A 19,963-nucleotide genomic window follows, 5' to 3' on the forward strand; every position below is an offset into this window, starting at 1 on the left:
GCTCAGTTTTTAGTGACATCATCAGAATGTGCTTAAATTAAAATTATTGCCTGGTGTTTCTACGTTTTTGTAGCTTTTTTCCCTGCATGAAGTAAAAAAACACAAACACAGAGTGATCTATAATAAAACATCACAGCCTTAAAAAATACAAAGAAAAAATGCAAGGAAAGAAAAAAGGTTTAAAAAAGTCTTTTTATGTGTTAAAGGATAACATCATATACTGCGTGCCTTTTGTGGATTTGATTGAAAATAACAGATGTGATTAAAAACTCCTGGCTGAGACTTTAACATCGTTTTATAACTTGGAATCCATTCTGAAGATGCCTGGTTTCTGTTCCGGTTTCTCCACCTTTACATTTGTTGAAGCCTCCAGAGAGATTTATCTGTACCACTGTGAGGAATCACGAGGTCAGTCAGCTTATGGAGGTTTTATTCTTGTAAAATATGTTTGCATCACTGAAATATTTCATACATGATAAAACCAGGATTGACTCATTTAGACATTTTTTTTTTTATGCATGACAATTTTAATAAACTACAAATATGTCTCACACACATTTACCTGCAGAATTTTTTGAGGCAGTTTAGCAGCATGACAGTGTCATTTGACTGTTACTTTTATAAAAGGGAAGATGTTGGCCTTTAAAAATTTAGAAAGTTTATAATAAATATTACTGATTGCTGATGAGGTCAGAGGTCAGAAACAATTCATTAGTTATTCATTAAAATAAATAATAATGTAATAATAACATGAAAATATTATTTTTTGAGGCTATGAAAAGCTAGACATAAAAGACCAACGGTGATACCGGGAAATCTGCTGTTTTTTGAGGAAATTGTTTTATATATACACAAACACTGAATTTTGCCATAATTGTATTCTAATAATATATTAATGTCAAAATTATCCAAAGTCAGCACTGCATTTAATATTATTTTGTTATTGGGAGGTTATTGTTATATGATGATGTTAACATTTTTTTTTTAAATGCGTAGTAAATTATGAGCATCAATTGATATACTTAGCTGCTTAGCTACAGGCAGTTGTTGGGATCCCAAACTGGTTAATGGTCTTTAAAAAATATAAACCAATGAAAATATGCATATGTTACACACTGACATGGTGTATATCTTAATATAACACAGTAACAGACATTTAAATGTTCACTTTTTCAAAGTGAGACTGATGCAAATGTTTTCCTTTCGATTTTTGGTAGATCGTAGTCATTTATTGACCTTTATTGACACATCACCAAGCACTTGACTAGACCTATCTTTAAAGACCTACATATAAAGACAAATTAAATTAAGAATGTTTTTTACAATTACTGGTCGGATATCATTGGTGAAAAAGATATAAAGTTCTTCAGATATGCAAAATCAAAAGTTGGAAGTGAAGAAAAACGAGCCAATGACTGTTGAGAGGTTGTTCACAGGTTGAGTAGTAGGTCACCACTTTCACATCGTTTTGCACCAACCACACGTACAAACAAGCATGGAGGTTTGCAATCAGAAGTTAACTAAACCACACTGAGGATTAAGGATTGACAATGTGCGAGCTCAGCCAACAAGTTCCCATCAGCAGAAACACTGCAGAGAAACCTATTGTACAACTTTCTCATGGTCTGCAAAGCAAATGCTGTGGTCTAATCTTTGTTAACGCCTCCACAGCGATCAGACAACTAGTTTTCGATTTGCATACCCGTCATAAATATGCGTTCGCAGACATTTAAATCAGTCAATTGATCTGACCCATTTCTCGAATGGTAGGAAATGTAATTAAACTGGTAATACTGCTTAATTGGATTCCAGAGCAGCTCGAGTCCTGAATGGAGTTAATGATGTTGCAGCCTGACGTCATTTGGAATAATGGATGCAAGTGCACATTAGGGGTTATTTTGCAATGTCAATATTGACTTCATTTATTTATCCTACTTTACTTATACATAATTCAGAAGATTTAGCTGTTACAGCAGCATGAGCTTTGGCATTTCTTCATTTGCACTGGTACAGTGCAGCACTATGCAAACTTCTCCATTTGGCCTACAATATTTCCACTGAACGTTTTGCTAACCTAAAGCATCGAATGCATCGATACTGAAATAAAGGGTAGAGGTTAAGCTGTGTAGATGGCATGACTAGGGTGACCAAATCACAACAAATTAAAAGTGGGTCAAAGACTGTGGTTCTGTGGGACCAATGGTTAGCGATGAAAAATTTGCGCATCGTGTAGCTCACTGGAACAATATACCGTGTTTGTCTGTTTCCACCAGTGTTTAACAAACAAACAGAAGCCAGTGTTTGCTTTCATAGTCTGCGCCATTCTGTGGTCCCTTTGTTGCATCCCCTTTATTTAACTTTGAACTGTTGGGTTGCAGTTGCAACGTATCTATGCATCTACACAAATGTCTTTTTTTCATGAGACATGTTTACTTTTGCAAACTAGAGCCAATAAAAATGCAGTACATTGTGTCAGTATGAGTCTGAATATGCTTCTGAATTAGGAATCAGGCTAGCTATGTCAAGGACCACAATAAGGCCTATCACTTTCTAATTATCACACCTTCACTCAGGGACACTACGAGGGCTGAAAATTAGATTCCACGTGCTTGAAAGGGTTGTCTTTAAAAATTTTATTCAATAAATAACCCAGAGAAGACTCCATTACTGTGCACAATAATATGATCTAGTTGCAAATTCTATGACCTGAAACAACTTAATAAAACTCACTTTTATTTGTTGTTAGTGCTTTCATGACTAAAATCTGAAATATTAGGTTGAACATGAAACTTCAACACAAAGTTTGAATATGAAACTTCTGGTGGTTCTGAAACCACCAGAAGTAACAACTTTCAAAAAACAAAACATAATTGTATATTTGTATTTTGGGCATGTTGATTGTCTTTACATTTAATATAAATGTAAAATGTTAATTTTGTTGTAGGAACAGGTGCAGATAAATATATTTTGTCTTTAGTGTAAGTGTAAGCCCATTACTGAGAAGCAACTTTTTGAAAAACATGAAAGGCAGACTGAAGACTGATGAGTCAAAGCCAGAGAATTGAAAAGTCGTTTGCATACAACATACTTTAAACATACTCTGCTATCATGTATCGAAAGGGCTACATAAGATCTAACACTAGAACATGCTGAAGAGTCATGTAGCATAAGCTAAATTCTAGCTAACTGGCTAACTATGCCTTTCGTGTTTGCTAATATTATTAGTAGCAAAATTATAAACAATTGCAAATGCTTATTGGACAGCTTCTCATATTATTTCACCAGCTGATGTGATCCATGATAATTTATATTAAATGGCATATAACAAAGAAGCAAAAAATTTAACCTTTAAAGTGAGGTAAATTTATGTGGCGTATTTGGCTAATGGGTTGTTAATCGCAGGTCGTTATCCAATGAGAATGAGATAGTTCTGTTAGGAAAAGCAGAGGAGCTTCTTCGAAACTATGAACAGTCATTTGGAGATTACAGTGATCTTTGAAGAAAAGTAGACTAGTTCCCAGTGAATATTGATTATAACTTTTTCTTGGAATAATTGCTGATTATTTATTTCGGTGGGCAACGACAATGCTAGATCAGCTAGCTGTAACTTGGCTATGCAGCATTCATCAGGTCCAATCACTTTGTACTCGGGGATAAAGCAGGGGCATTTCCAGAGCAGGCAGCAATGCCACGTACGTTTTTAGGCCTCAGTCACGTAGGCCTAAAACCCTCATGCAACCACCAGTACTGAGGGGGGAAAGGGTATTCCCAGAATAGTAATGAGTGGTTGCGGGAGGTTGCTAGTTTCAAACAAAGACGCATACAGTGCTGTCCTGAGAATCTCCTTACGATTGCTGGGGTCAACAGTAGTTTGCATGGAAGATGCTAACTTGTCTATAAACACTTGCAAACTACTCGTCAAGCAGCAGTGAAAAGTGGGACGCAAACCAGAAATAAAACATTTTTGCTTTCACAGTAAACTCTATATCTTTGTAAATGTGTTGGTTTTGGTAACAAGGTAAAACTTTTACAGTAATCAGTATTTATGTCTGATGAAATTTCTAAAACCCTGAGTTTTGTTTTTGGTCATCTTGCTTTACCACCTCATCGACAACCAATGCTCTTGGTATAACCTATATATATATATATATATATATATGCTGGTCTCTCAGTCGATGTACAACGTTCATAACATCATCCAACATGAACGGAGTCTTGTGGCTCATCACGTTTTTAGCTGACTGACAGTTGATCTCATGTCTTAAGGTGTCAATAATAACGGTTCTGTGGTGGTTACACAGAGAACCTTTGGTCTCACGAGGGATGACTCTGAGTTTGGTTTGAGAAAAAATGCTTGACTGAGTTCACAAGTTGAGAGACTTATGTGGCCAGGGTCCTCAAACGATCATAAACTCTCGAAACGAAGCAGGCAGAGGTTATGAACTGGTCCTGGCACCAGTATGCAGTCACGCCCCAAGATGTGGTTTGATACGTTTGACCTGCCAGTTGAACCTACAGCAAAATGCATTGTATTATTCAAACTATAACAAGTACAAAGACAAATCTTGGGAAATAACCTGTATCTACAAATGCCAATTCGCATTATTTTTTTCTCTACATTCAACATGATCACCCACAGATTTTCAAAACAGAAGCTTCATTGAGCTTTTATATATTTTATTTTAATTTAGGGCTGAATGAGCATTTATTGAAATAAGCTGCATATATAAGTGAATAAAAGTGAACTAAAAGAAGCCACAGCATGGTAGGGAGTCAACTAGACTTTGTATGAGAGAACAAAAGCACTGATTGGCAAAAACCATTTTAATGATTTATCTTGATTGCATTGTTTTAATAAAGCTAAGGTACCATAAAGATCTATGTGAATCATCGCAGTCAGTTCACATCCTCTATGGGGGGTATTGCGAGGTCAGCAAAACACAGAGTGTGTTTCATTGGTTAAGGTTCACCCCAAAGGCGTGTTTTTAAACATGAGAGTTTCACTGATCTCTCCAACAGCCACAGGAGGAGCACCAAGGACATGTTCAACACCTCTAATAGTACAGGTAAGGGCTCTAACACATGTAACTATAAGATAATGCAAAATATAAGTTGAAGGACGACGCTTTCACATGTTTTGATGTGCAGATGCATAAATGTAACAGCAACTTTACAAAGAATCAATTTTTTATTGGGTAATTTAGTGATTTTAATCTGTTTGCTGTGAAAAATCCACCAAGTTGAAATGTCTGGGAGTGTGGTTGTGGTTCATAACAAATCTGCAGTCACATATGACTCATAATCACTTGATTTTTGACAACTATGCCAAAGCTATGACTACCAAACTGTCAGAATTATTTCTCCGTAACCATAGAAGTGACTGTAAATTGTAAAGCATAAGCTGGGGATTTACTCCGTCACAATGCTATGAGAAAGATGTATGCTTCAGTTAAAAATATAATTTTCTTATTTGCTACACTGATGATAAAAATATGAAACTGGCTCTTGAAAGCTGCAGACAGACATGAAAATGTGTGAAATATAAAACGCCCGCCTACTCAAATAAAACATTTTTGAGTTTGGTGGGGTTGTTCTCACTTTCAGGTTGATTGTAAGAGGTAAAAGTTTCCTGATATTGTGATGTAAGGCACAGTATTCTGTTGTTGTTAATAAAGATTAAAAATAATCATTTCAGTGCAAAACATATTTAGAGTTCAAACTGAATCAGGGAAAAATCCATGCGCAATATAAATGCCTTGTTTTTAAAATGCAAAGTGCAACAGCAAGAAAAATGATTCAGTTTGTTTAAAATCCACTCAAAAAATAATTATTCTACTCTAAATATTTCATGACAAGCCATTTGCAGACAAATAGCTGTTGAAGCGGCACAAATGCTGCACATCCTTTGCCGATAAACGTATATCCGTGTAAAACATTATATTGTTTTTAAAAATGCATAAACAAGTATTTGATAAGCCATAAAACCAAAAAGAAAAAACCCCACATTTTTTTGTTTTACTTTTTAATTTAACATTGAAGTTTAGGAACTTTGCCCACAATTCTTTTTATTTAGACGTGAAATAACCATCCCCTCGTCAACATAAAGAAAATCAGTTGCAGATGGAAAAAGCAGCAAAAAGTAAAGGGATGAATTTAACACCTCTAATGTACCAAGAAACCACATCACAATGTTTACAAATCAGTCTTTTGGATGTCCAAGTTCTTCAGATTTTAGTCTTTTACATTTAATCTTAATTTTAAATCTTAAATGTTGTCAATCTTAAATGCTGTGATATATATAATTTGTCTTTTATGCATTTACAGAGTAAGCCCACTACTGAGAAAAAATAAGCTCAAAGGCAGATTGAAGGCTGACGAGTCAAAGACAGAGAAGGCGAACAATCAGTGGCACGCAAAGTGCTGTTATGAGTATTAACCATTGAAATGCACAGTAATGCTTTGTAAATATAATATTTATAAAATGCTGTCTTTTATAAACACATACGTAGAATATGAATTAACATGGCTTAGGAATATATATGAGTGGCGCTCCTTTTGTCCATCGTTACAGAGCGATATTTAAAGTAAGCAGCTTGCAAACCTTGTTTTTAGCTATTAGTGCTGTTAAACGCTTAATTTACGAGTATTACTAGATTATGTTTTTAAGTTGTTAACTGCGGAAAAAACGCATCTATTAGAACAACTAGTGTGCAGAAAGGAGCTCCGAGTTTTTCTTATTTTATTAAATTGCACATGACAAGGTTATTAAAGCAGTTTTTTTCTTTCAACCCCCACCCTGTATGAATTAGACATAGCTAATATTGCTAACAAATTCTCTAGTGTCCTGTTTGTCAGACATCTCCATTCGCCCGGACGTTTCTAATAAGGGAGATTTTCTGTTAAGTATTACACATGACTTACATTATTTCCAGTATTGAAAACTTTACTTCCATCCTGACTGATTCCACATTTAACTGCAGCCCTCACCTAACTCACACTTCAAGAGCAGAAAATCACACTGGCACCAAACCCTCTGACACAAGCCCGTCTACACGTTTTCCTTTTCCGCTTACCTTAATGTGTGTCCCCACCATCAAACCAACAAGTTAAGAGAAGAAAAAAGATTGCTGTAATAAACTTAACATTGTGAGCAGCCTGTACAAACAGGGACATCGCTGAAGATGAAATGATAAAAAGGTGATTGTGGAAACTGTCTATAAAGGCTGTTAGCACGCGACACTGACTGATCTGTAAACCTTTAAGCTACCCACGATTTCCCCTGTGCCAACGACCTGATGCCAGTGTCACGCAACATGCTACAAAATGACTAAAATATCACAGCTGCCTAGTCAGACTGAAGAGTTTTGCTGCAGATCTCTCACTTTCAACCTGATTGTAAAGGGGTTGGTATTTCCTGATATCGTGACGTGCAGGGCAAAACATTGCTCAAAATCAGCCCCGGCTTCATGTAAAAGCAGCACTGCAGTTTTTGAACAATAATAAGTACTCACGCAAGCTGGTCTTTCTGTGGCATTTTGGAGAAGTACAGAATGACTCAAGACATTCATTATAGACATGTCAAAACAGCAGGAAGTTTTTCATATGCAGTCTATTTGCCCACAACTGACTGCTTTAATTTTATGTTGTAAATAAAGTGCAGAAGGCAAAGTCTGTTCAGGAAAAGTTCAGTTCCAGTCTTTAGTTACATGTTTCAGCTGCACTCAACTCCATGCTTGCTTCCTCTTTTTTGAAGCCTAATACCATGCCCTGAAATGACATGGCCCTGCAGCTGTTGGGGTGTTATCAGTGAATGGTTGACATGTGCCCTCTACTATACGAAAGGAAACACAACTCATAATGAGGGGAAGTTCTCCCCTTTTCAAGCTGCACATTGTCGTTAGCTGCTTCACAAGAGGGTCCTGGATCCATAAGTGGCCATGCTTGGGCAGGTTTTCTCCTGAAACTCTGTCTTAGCCCAGCGCACTCATGCAAAGAAGATTTCTAATCTTTGCATGAGTTTCGCTTCCTGCTTAGATAAATGTTAATAAATGTTGCAGTAGTGCAGCTACAAATAATAGAGGTAGGAGACAAAAAACCACAAGTCAGAGCAGCTGTTTAGTTACCAGCTTTCTGGTTGTAGTTTGTTTTACATAATTACTGACAAGAATAAGCAGAATAACTCACTTGATGAACAAACATTTAGAAATTGAATGCATACAGGCTTTAAGAACAGCAGCGACGATAGGAATCAACATCTGACCATAAATTTCCTGTAATATCAGGAAATAAGCTAACGCAATGAAGGCCCTTTTGGAAAGTATACGTCTGCTGACCATGTCCCCTAAAAAGGCAGGAAATAAATAAATTCATCACAAGTACCAACTTTGAATTTATGACCCAAACATGTCCTTATTAATCTGTCATAATAAGTGTCAGTCTTACAGTCATGAACCAAATATAATCCTGACCTGGTGGTGGCCACTCGAGAGTGCGTCTGAGCCCAGTTTATTCCAATCTGTTTGCTAGTTTTTAAGTTGATTTACTGAAAGGCAAAAATGTCAGCCTCTTGTTGCTCCAAGAGCAGAGGCAATTATTTTTTCCCAAGGGACTGCATGTGATACTGGGATACTTTAGGCCTAACTCAGTTTCTTTATCAACTGCTCCTGCTAAGTTTAAATGGTACAGTTAGCCCCGAATTATGTGTTAAAGTTAAACTGCCCACAGTGTAGGGGAAATGCTGAGGATCACCAATAGTATTTAAAGTGCATTTTAAAAAGCAGTACTGCAAACACTGATTGCAAACGTATGTATTTTTGCTGCTCTTCATTATTTTAATAATTCTTTGACTTACAAGTCTTATTTTCTCCAACAGCAATGGCTGACTATACAGAAGATTATTTGGACTTTTTAAATACAAGTAATGGCTCATATAATGGCTCATACGATGATTATCCTGACAATGGAGACTGGTGTGAAGCTGATGACCACCAGGCTCGCGTCATCAAAACCTTCCAAGCTTGTGCTTTCACTGCCATCTTCCTGCTTGGCGTTGCAGGAAACTCCCTGGTGATCGCCACCTTTGCTCTCTACCGCCGCTTTCGGCTTCGTTCCATGACCGATGTCTTCCTGTTCCACCTGGCGCTGGCTGACCTCCTCCTCCTCCTCACACTCCCATTGCAGGCCATTGACACTCACAAGGGTTGGATTTTCTCTTATCATCTCTGCAAGATCATGCGTGCAACCTACGCTATCAACACATACAGCGGGCTGCTGCTGCTTGCGTGCATCAGCGTCGACCGCTACATGGTAGTAGCACGAGCGCAGGAAATGCTCAGGCTGCGCAGCCAAATCCTAACAGCTGGGAAGCTCACTGCTGTGGGGGTATGGCTTATTGCAGTGGCTCTAAGCATCCCTGAAATCCGCTTCTCAGGGGTTTCAGTCAGCTTCTCAGGGCATTCAGGCAATGAAACTGAAGCGTACTGCGTCATGCAAGTAAGTGGTCGAATAAGACTGGTCCCCAGTGGCGTGATCATCACCGTCTTCTGCCTGTCCCTTGCCATTATGGTGGCAAGCTACACTTCGATTGCTCGAGTGCTGTGGGAAGGGCACGCACATCGGCGAGGGAAGCAGTGGCAACGGCAGCGTACCCTGAAGCTGATGGTTGCCCTGGTGCTGGTTTTTCTGGTATTCCAGCTGCCGTACACTGCGGTGCTGTGTCGCAAAATGTTCGGCCCGTTCTGTGGTCTGATGTTGGAGTACGTCACCTGCACGCTGGCGTACACCCGCTGTTGCCTCAACCCTATCCTCTACGCCCTGGTAGGCGTGCGTTTCCGTCAGGACGTGGTGAGGCTCATCTACGATTCAGGCTGCCCATATCGCAATCTGGTTGTGCCACAGACGGTGAACTCGACATCAATCTCCGCCTCCTCACCTGCTCTCACCGTGCTTTCGGCGTGCTCTCCAACATCTCCCGATGCTCCAGTTGCCTTCAAGTTTTCGGGAACCAAATAAACTCTGAGTGGACAATGAACTGCTTTGCATATATTGTATTATATTATTATTAGAAATGGAACATCTTATATTCACTGTTCAAAACTTGTCGGTAAGTCAAGCTGAATGGGTCATCCCATGAAAAATCAATAAGTTTGTCCTACCTGACCCCTTCAGCTTATTATTTCACTGTATATATATATATATATATATATATATATATTCTTTTTTTTTTGCTTTTTCTGTGTCATTTCAAACCTAACAAACTTCATGTAATTCTAGAAGATAAACCCTGCTCAAAAATATAGGTAAAAAGGAGATCTTTCATGTAATACCTTGTCTCATCCAACCACCTATCCCACATATGACCAGTAATGGCGCTGTTCCTTAAAAAAGTAGCATATTACACATGACTTTTTTTTTCCTTTTTGTTGAGTAACGCCCAACGGTATTTTCATTAGTCACTGGAAAATTAATTAATTAATTCATTACACTACTCTACATTACGTTTGTGTTGCCCCATAACATGACCTGAATGCATTGTCACATAATTACCAGTAAACTTTAAGCATTAGCTCCACCCACCAACCCAAATCCCTATCCTGATGACGACACACATTATCTATAAACACAAAACTGACAACACAAAGCGGCAAGCCTGAAGCCTGAAGAGACTTCAAAGCTACGATCTTACAGACCTGATGTGAAGATCAGGATCCAGCCGTAAGGATTAGGAGGGCCAGCATCGCCAAAGCATTCATAGCATGAAGACAATACTTGAAAAAAGGTTACTGTACAAAAATGCAGCTTATTTGAAGATAGACCACACCTTAGTTATATATGCTGTTATCCACTGCAGTATACCACGGGGTGACTGACAAGACTATCAAATGTTTGTATGTAAATATCATATCATGTGATGTTTTTAGTTCATTCTTACTGTGACTCTGTAGCCCACTTATTCTTGCATTATTTTTTTTTATAAATTACAATAAAGTTTCATACTAATTTTTTTAGATATTTGCCTTAAGACTTGCTTTTTGTTTGAATAAACGCCTTACGGTATATTTTAAGAGCTATAGCTGATCTATAAAAAAACCAAAACCTTTAATTTCAGAAAGGGGTTGAAACAGCCTTGAAACAACATTTTGTCACTTGAATTATTTTAGTGTGTTTGATTTACCCAACAACAGCATGTAACTAGCAGGATTAAATCATCTGCACTAACAGACTCTGAGGCAGAGGCACTAGTTGAAGACAAGTTGGTTAAGTTTTAGCAGAACTACATTACTCAGCATAAACAGAGTTTCTAATTTAACTCACGTTCTCTACACTTCTGGTTTCACTGGGAGTTCTCACAAGATAGCCCAAAATGAATGAAGCTGTTGTCTAAAATTTTGGATTTTAGGCATTAACCATATGCTTTCTTCCATTAAAATTCCATGTTGCTTTTGATATGAGGGGTTGACACAACAAATTTCTATGGGTTTTATGAGTCAGCTATTTTAAAATAACTTTCTGAGAATATTTACCTTTTAGGTTTAATTACACAGACCTTCCTTTTACTTTGGCCTTCAAACCAGAATATTTATATTTATAACTTAATAAAGCACTTAAAACATAAAGTGCTTTATATAAATACATTCAGTAGAATCGGGACAGTAAGAGATAATACATTTTGCCAATAAGAAATATAGAAATGCATGTTTTTAGGGAGCAAAGAAAAGAGAAATTTAAAAAACTTAAGAAAGCAAATTTGTAAGAAGGAATGCAAAAGATCTCACTGATTCTGTCAGCTTTAGGTCTTCGTGCAGAATTCAGAGTTGACTGGATTTGGCTGACCTTTAGTCTTGTTTCACTCTTTGGTGACACAATAAATCCTCAGAGCTTAGAGGAGTGTTAAGTTTCCAGTCATAAAATTACTCAGAGGTTGGTTGAGTGTCAGTTGAACCATTCACAATGAACACTTACACCCCCCCTCATTATCCGGCTCTACGGACTGATCATTAGTACGGCAAAACTTGGACTCCTTCTTCTTACAGCTGCTCCCTTCTTGGGTTGCTACAACGGACCATCTGCCTCCATCTATCCCAAACATCCTCTGCTGTCACACCAACCTTCTTCACTGCATCCATGATCCTTCTGATCAGTTAAAGTTTATTTATATCACTCTAAATTACAACAGTAGTCATATCACTTCATATGATCAGCCAAAGCTATTACACCATTCTGGAGAAAAACACAACAATGGAACTACTCCTTATGAGTTGGCACTGTGCAACAATGGGAAGAAAAAAAAACTTACATTTTACAGGAAGAGTCAAAATCAGGCTCGTCTGCCATGACTGGTTAGAAGGTGGGGGAAGGGAAGAGACATGAAAAAGAGAGCATAGGCAGCGACATGAAGAGACAGAGAAGACAAATATGCTGAAGTGGTATATATACATATGGGGAGTGAAAATAATAACTAAATAATAATAATAATGAATTTCCATAGTTAAGTTAGAAGTAATGAATGCATGAACTAGTTTTTGAATATCACCCTGCAACAGAATGTTTCCAATTTTAGAGATAATGCACGGATGAAGTAAAGCATTCCTACATATTTGTTTAATATCTGCATTGGAGGACATGTCCTCATCAAAAACGACACCAAGATTCTCCACAGATATCAGAATTGGTATCTGGTTAGGCGCAATGTTTCTATGACTTTTAGGACCAAATATAATATGCTCAGTTTTGTCATTATTTAGGCGATAACATTACAGGTCATTCAGGTTTTTGTCTCTGAGACATGGCTGTGTCATGTGACTTCATGGACAGAAATAACTCATCATCTGCAAAGCAATGAATATCTATGAAGTATTTTCTAATAATGTAAACAGAGTTGGTGCTAGCACAGACGATTCAAACCACTGCAGCACATTTCCTTTAATAGCAGTTTGCAACAGTCAGGCTCTGTATTACAGTGTTGTGATCGGCAGTGTCGTAACCTGCACCGAGGTGTAGCAGCACAATCAGACATGAGACGCTATAAGATTAGTTGTAAACTTCAGTAGTGCCGTTCCTGTGCTATGATGGATTGTGAAACCTGACTGAAACTCTTCAAATAGACTGAGGTCTGTTTTCTGTCACCAGTGACAAATAGTTGCTTTACGTTGGCTTTTTTGTAGAGCAACAAGCTATTTTTCTGGGTCAAAAAAACATCTGTTAGATTAGTGCAACATCATTTCTACTCCAGCTTTAAGACGACTTCTGATTTATTTATTTATTTTTTATTAGCTTATTATTATTATTTTTTTTACAGCACTATCAGAAATAAATATAGCGTGCTACAATTCTTTGTGCTGAAATTAAATGTTATTGAGAAATGGTTTTCAATGTTCATTTTCCACGTCACATGTCAGGACAAAATCCAGAGTGTGACTTAAGCTGCGAGTGGGCTCATTTACACGCCAGCTGAGTCTAAATCATACGTCAAACCTGGTGTTGAGTTTGTTATTTTCAGTCTCTACATGAATGTTAAAATCAGCTACTATCATTTTTTTTCTCTGAACTGAGCACAGATAAAGATCAGATAAAAATCAGACCGGCAACTCTGTGTAAGGGCCAGCTGTGACGATAGACGACAATAAATAGAACTGGGTTCTATTTTTCCATTTTTTTTAAACAATATTTTTTATAGCTGTTGCAACAGCATACAAAGGTTTGTTTTCACAGTAATATGACGCAGTAATAAGAACACCCCCCAAGCACCAATAGCAGTTTAATGCAATTATACGTTTTGCCTATTTTTCCATTTTATTTATTTTTTTTTTTTTTTTTTTTTTTTCCATTTTAAGACGAAGAGCCAGTCAAATAAATCAAAACTTTGTCTGAGTCTACGGTGAATTAATTCAATTCAATTTAATTCAATTCAGTTTTATTTACACAGCGCCAAATCACAACAAAAGTTGCCTCAAGGTGCTTTATATTGTAAGGTAGACCCCACAATAATACATACAGAGAAAAACCCAACAATCATATGACCCCCTATGAGCAAGCACTTTGGCAACAGTGGGAAGGAAAAACTCCCTTTTAACAGGAAGAAACCTCCGGCAGAACCAGGCTCAGGGTTCTGCTCGACCGGTTGGGGTGAGAGAAGGAAGACAGGATAAAGACATGCTGTGGAAGAGAGACAGAGATTAATAACAGATAGGAATCAGTGCAGAGCGGTCTATTAGCACATAGTGAGTGAGAAAAGTGACTGGAAAGGAAAATCTCGTGCATCATGGGAAATCCCCCAGCAGCCTACGTCTATTGCAGCATAATTAAGGGAGGATTCAGGGTCACCTGGTCCAGCCCTAACTATATGCTTTAGCAAAAAGGAAAGTTTGAAGCCTAATCTTAAAAGTAGAGATAGTGTCTGTCCAAGTTGGAAGCTGGTTCAACAGAAGAGGGGCCTGAAAACTGAAGGCTCTGCCTCCCATTCTACTTTTAAATACTCTAGGAACAACAAGTAGGCCTGCAGTGTGAGAGCGAAGTGCTCTAATGGGGTGATATGGTACTACAAGGTCATTAAGATAAGATGGGGCCTGATTATTTAAGACCTTGTATGTGAGGAGCAGGATTTTGAATTCAATTCTGGATTTAACAGGAAGCCAATGAAGGGAAGCCAAAACAGGAGAAATCTGCTCTCTTTCTAGTTGCTTATAAGCTAGAATGTAAAATTGCTGCTATTACTCCTCTTGTACCTGTGCTTTGAGCATTTTTTCTAGTATTTTCTCTTTGTTTTAGATGGACTGGGAGCAGACAGCCTCTGGGGTTTGGGGGTAACGGTCATCAATCTATTGGACTAAATAAAGTTTTGAATTTGCGATCTATGCCTGTTGTAAGTGGTAATTAGACTGGAGAACAATATCTGGCAGTGGCTCACTTTTCCTTCCAATTTTCCTCTTGCCTGGCTGCTCCATATTCCATTCATTTCCCAGCATATCCACTATCTCTTCCCTGCACATGTCCAAACCATCCCAGCCTCGCCTCTCAAACCCCTTCTTATCGAAGCCTGTGGGAAGAAAGGCTTTTCTGACTTCTCTAACCACATTGTTGCTGTCACTCATGCTGAGTCCTACTGATTGAAAAATCTATTTTGCAAACCTTGGTCGTACCATTTTTCACACAAGACTTTGTAGTCACTTAGTTTTCTGCTAGCTCACTGGATAATGAGAAGTCAATCACAAGCACACTCAGACACGCCCCTGCTACTGACTGATATGACGACTAATGTGATAGATAAAGCAAAATATTCTAAACCACGTTCGCATCATTATGTTTTAGACCAAAAGAGATCTTCAGTCATGCAAACATGACCATTTCACAGTTAAAAGAAAGGAGAGCATGGCTAAATATACAATGAGAAAAATAGTAAATGGGCTGATGTCACCAACACATTACTTTGAGGGTAACTAACTGTAAAAAACAGGGTTATAAGTGTAACAAGAAGTAACACCTCCACTGAGCAAAAGAGGAAAAAAACATTATGAAGTTCACATCTAACACCTGCAGAAGAATGTTCATATGCTGAAATTATCCTGTTCTGGTAACTGACATCACCGTGTCATTGTGTTTTTGTTGGGTTGTTGTTGTTGTTTTTTACCTTTGTTTACTCTGAAGAGTCGATCCTTACCAGGCACACACACAGGGTCAAGTTTCTGTAATTCCAAACTGCTTCATTTTGATTTCTATCAAGGCCTTCACAGACTTAGGCATAGCCACTGGTTGAGTAACGTTGACCTCAAAGTCAGCCTTCGATGGGGATTTTTTTTGTCTACAAAAGAGAGACTAATTGACAGCGTTGATCTGAATAAACCAGATTCTGTACCCACAGCACAAGTAATATAAGTACACACACACACGTTACGGTGGCTATCATCAAAGCCTGCTGAGGCTCTGTTTTAGTCACAGAAACTGCAGGCATATTTTAAACTGTCTCTCATTTTCATCTCTCCACATCATGCTGCAGTCTGACGGGTTTACCTTTTTCATGCATTCCTCTCATCTATATGTGCCAACACACGTTTTTCTTTTATAACCTGCGGTACCTGAATGTTTTTCAGAGAGAGGTTTGGTGGTTTTCGCTGCTCCCCAAACATCTTAAAGCTGCAACTTGTGAAGCTGCTCAGCTCTGGTGATAACAAAAACAGGAACATCCCAAACAGGAAAGTCACAGTCTGTTGCAAGAACAGCCGCATAGGTCTGAAATTTCACACAGATTTGGATGACAAGATGAAAGAATGCAGAAGCAAGTTTAATTGTTGAGGAGGGCAAAACTGTTATTATTGTACTTGGCCTTAAATTTCTTAGAAATTTAGTATCTAAGCAGATACTTGCTCAAATTCAAAATCCTGCTCCTCACAAACAAGGTCTTGAATTATCAGGCTCAAGACCTCATACACTGAACACCTTCACTGTCAGACTGTGGGCTCACTTGTTCCTAGAGTATTTAAAAGTAGAATGGGAGGCAGAGCCTTCAGTTTTCAGGCCCCTCTTCTGTGGAACCAGCTTCCAGTTTGGATTCAGGAGACAGACACTATCTCTACATTCAAGATTAGGCTTCAAACTTTCCTTTTTGCTATAGTTAGGGCTGGAGTTATGCTAGTTATGCTTTAATTTCTATGTTGCCGGAGTGTTTCTTTTTCAGTCACCTTCTTCTCTCACTATGTATTTATACACCTCTCTGCATGTAATTCTTAATTATTATTAAAGACACAGCATGTCTTTGTCCTGTCCTGTGACAACAACCGGTCACAGCAGATAGCCACCACTCCTTAAGCCTGGTTCTAGAGGTTTCTTTCTGTTAAAAAGGAGTTTTTCCTTCCCACTGTCGTCAAAGCGCTTGCTCAAATTGAATTAAAACACTTTTCAACATTGTTTTTCAAGTTTGCATGATTAATAGGTCGGTTTTAACAGACAAACAAAAATCGTTTCTCTGCAAACAGCTGGACTGAAAATGAGTGAAAAAGTATTCAGTGTTGCTTAAGAACAGATTTTGAAAAATTACGAAAATTACCAGCTGCTTGGAAGCAAAACCCAAGACTTGCATCATACTGTTTGACGCTGTATGACACAGGTTTAAGATCCCATGCAATAAATACCTAAACCCCCCATCAGCTGTTCGACCTGCAGACGCCTTCACATTAGAGGTAATCATTGTGATTCAGAACATACTGATTAGTAATTAGTAATGACCGATTAATATAAGTTGAATAAGCTTAGGTTGTATTTTACCGACATGCCAAACAAGCAGATTTTCAGACAACTACGGGATGTTAAATGCGAAATAAAGTATCATGCTTACATTCGGCCCTTATACTTTTTCTATTACAAGATTTTCCATTGAGACACGTCATGTAGGTGACAATTCAATAAAACAGGAGCATAATAATCCTCTCATAATTTGTTGCACCATAATCCTGCTTAAGACAGTCTAAAGTGCTCTGTGTGACAGAAGTCGATTAGTATCAGCAGCCAATGTGAAACTTTCCTGAAGTCAGATTTATGGCTTAGATAAGGTCATATCTGATCAAACAACACATTTAGCGGTGACCAAAAAGGAATGTTGAAAAATTTCCTTGGGTGCTCGGTTCTCTGTGGTTTGACGACAGTCCCATGTCATCATTGGTCACAGTGATCACAATACAAGAAAAAAACAGCGTGGTCACCAGAGCTGTTTATCACCCTTCAGCAGACGGCTGGAGTCAATTCAGTTTTGAAACTTCTAACCACACACTCATTTGCACCACATGGGAAAGAAGAAGCAGAAGGTGATAAAAGATCTTCTGTTTTTTAGTTAGTTTTTTTCAAGCACCCGAACTGCAGAATGCGTTCACACCGATCGTTTTCACGCAGTTAAACAAAAGCCTGAACTATGGGTGAGTGAGCTGAGAGGTGAATTTCATTTTCTAAAGTGCATTTTTTAATTTAAGTGCAAATTTGTACATAACGCACGCACATTTTCCAGATGTGGGTGCCGATCAGATACATGTGTATGAATCAGGTTATCAATGTTTTTCTCTAATCTCACACAAAAACATGGATGATGCAGTTATAGTAGGATTGGGATTTTTACTTGGAGGCTCAATACTTCAAGAAAATCTATTTGGAATAAAACAATGTTTACATTTTTGTGTAGTGTCACATCTGTATGAGCAGCATCTGCATGAGCCTGAAAAGTTTTCACCACTGTTTTTATTTCTCCTCAAACACTCTGACATCCTGTGCTCCCCGTTGTCTTTTACTCGGTTCACCCCTTGTGTTGTCCATGTAAGCACGCGTGCCTGCCATCTGCACCTTCATTTAACATGTAAAATTCAAAACTGGCTAGGGTTTTGTATCCACCAGAGAGGTTTTTGCCTTTCACCAAACAAAACTTGGACCTTGATGACTTTTGTTGTTTAGGAAACAGATTCGTTGCTGAGGGTTTGCTTACAACATTTTCAAATGTCAGCCTGTAAACCGCTAGCAGTTTCAACCATCTGTGGGCATCTGTTTCATATGCAGTGTGGAGCTTACAGGCACAGTTATCCCCCTGAAAAGGAAAACTTTTCACCTTGGCATCAGATCTCCCACAGAGCCTCTCAGTAATTTCATTAGTATATAACTGATATAGTGTGTATTATGTCTTTGTCCCTAATGTAGGGAGCCAAATGTTACATATATCATGTATCATATCATATATCAGGAAAAATATAGATGAACTAATTCTAGGCCAGTAGTGATTGTTTAAAATCAATCCAGTCCAAGTCAGTCTGTGTAATGAAAATAAGCTTTCAGCTTGTTGTTGGTTTTGATGAATTTCCAGCCGAACATAAAAACAGAAACAATGTGTTTCCTTGACCATTTAAAAGGTGTTTCCTCCTTAATTAGTTTGTTTTTTTCCTGTAATTTGTCAGATTTTTCTCATTTTTGTTTCATAATCTTACTCCCCCCCCCTCCCTCCTTTTTTGTGTGTAAAACCTTCAATGGCCCTAAAACACCATTGTGATTTCCTGTTTTACTCCTTCATCGTGCAGAACAAGAAAAGAGCATCCGGTTTTTGTTCATATATTTTTCTTATATTTTTAAGACATATAAAGTGCATTTGTAATGATACAGTTAAATTATTCCTTCAGGCTATTTTTGCATTTGTTATCTCTCTGAAGGATTGATCTTTAAAATTCTCAGTATGTGTAATTAAAGATTAATTTCATACATTTCCAGTTACTTCACAAACACACACACAGAGTTGGGTTTCAGAGTGCTGTAAGGACTCACATTCATGGCTGTGGAGATTTGAACCACCGCTTGCTACATTTTAAGCTCCAACCCAGCTTCCATACTATAAATGAATGACATACCTTCTGGGGACCTTGTTTCTGTTCCCAGAAGAGTGACAGGCGCACAGAAGTGGACTGAAAAAAAAAAACCTACTTTATGTGCCCACAACACGAGTAATACATTTACACGCACATGCAAACACACACACGCTACCGTGGCTATCATCAAAGCTTGCTGAGGCTCCATTTTAGTCACAGAAACTGCAGACAAGTGTTAGCCTATTTCTCATTTCCAGCTCTTTATTAGACTCCACATTATGCTGCAGTCAGACGGGTTTACCTTTTCAGTGCATTCATACGTCTCGGGTCTGTTTGTGCCAGTATGTGTTGCTCTTTATAATCTCTGGTACTTGCATGTTTTTCAAAGAAAGCTTTGGTGGTTTTAGCACCCATCCGCAGAGGCATCTTTCTGTAAACACGTCTGAGCTGCAGCACGTGAGGCCACTCTGTTCCGGTAATGAGAGGAACCTACGAGTGTCTGCAAACATGTTTTTGGACAAATTGCCACATGCTGTTTCTTATGTATGTAGTATTAGCCATATTATTCACATATTAATTAATAGAGATGTTTGCTACTTTAATTGGACGGGTGAACTCATTAATCATAAATAAAAAGCCAC

At 38.1% G+C, this 19,963-nt stretch overlaps 1 protein-coding gene across 1 annotated transcript; it reads left to right on the forward strand.

The window, feature by feature from the left end:
* Positions 1-5,026: 5,026 nt before the first annotated feature.
* ccr10 (chemokine (C-C motif) receptor 10) lies at positions 5,027-11,008 on the forward strand. The gene is made up of 2 exons (XM_031750419.2): positions 5,027-5,066; positions 8,873-11,008. Exons 1-2 carry the CDS (start codon positions 5,042-5,044, stop codon positions 10,009-10,011), a joined length of 1,164 nt encoding a protein of 387 aa, XP_031606279.2. The 5' UTR covers positions 5,027-5,041; the 3' UTR covers positions 10,012-11,008.
* Positions 11,009-19,963: the final 8,955 nt, after the last annotated feature.

The sequence above is a fragment of the Oreochromis aureus genome, linkage group 8 (genome assembly GCF_013358895.1).
Source record: "Oreochromis aureus strain Israel breed Guangdong linkage group 8, ZZ_aureus, whole genome shotgun sequence".
Lineage (NCBI taxonomy): Eukaryota > Metazoa > Chordata > Actinopteri > Cichliformes > Cichlidae > Oreochromis > Oreochromis aureus.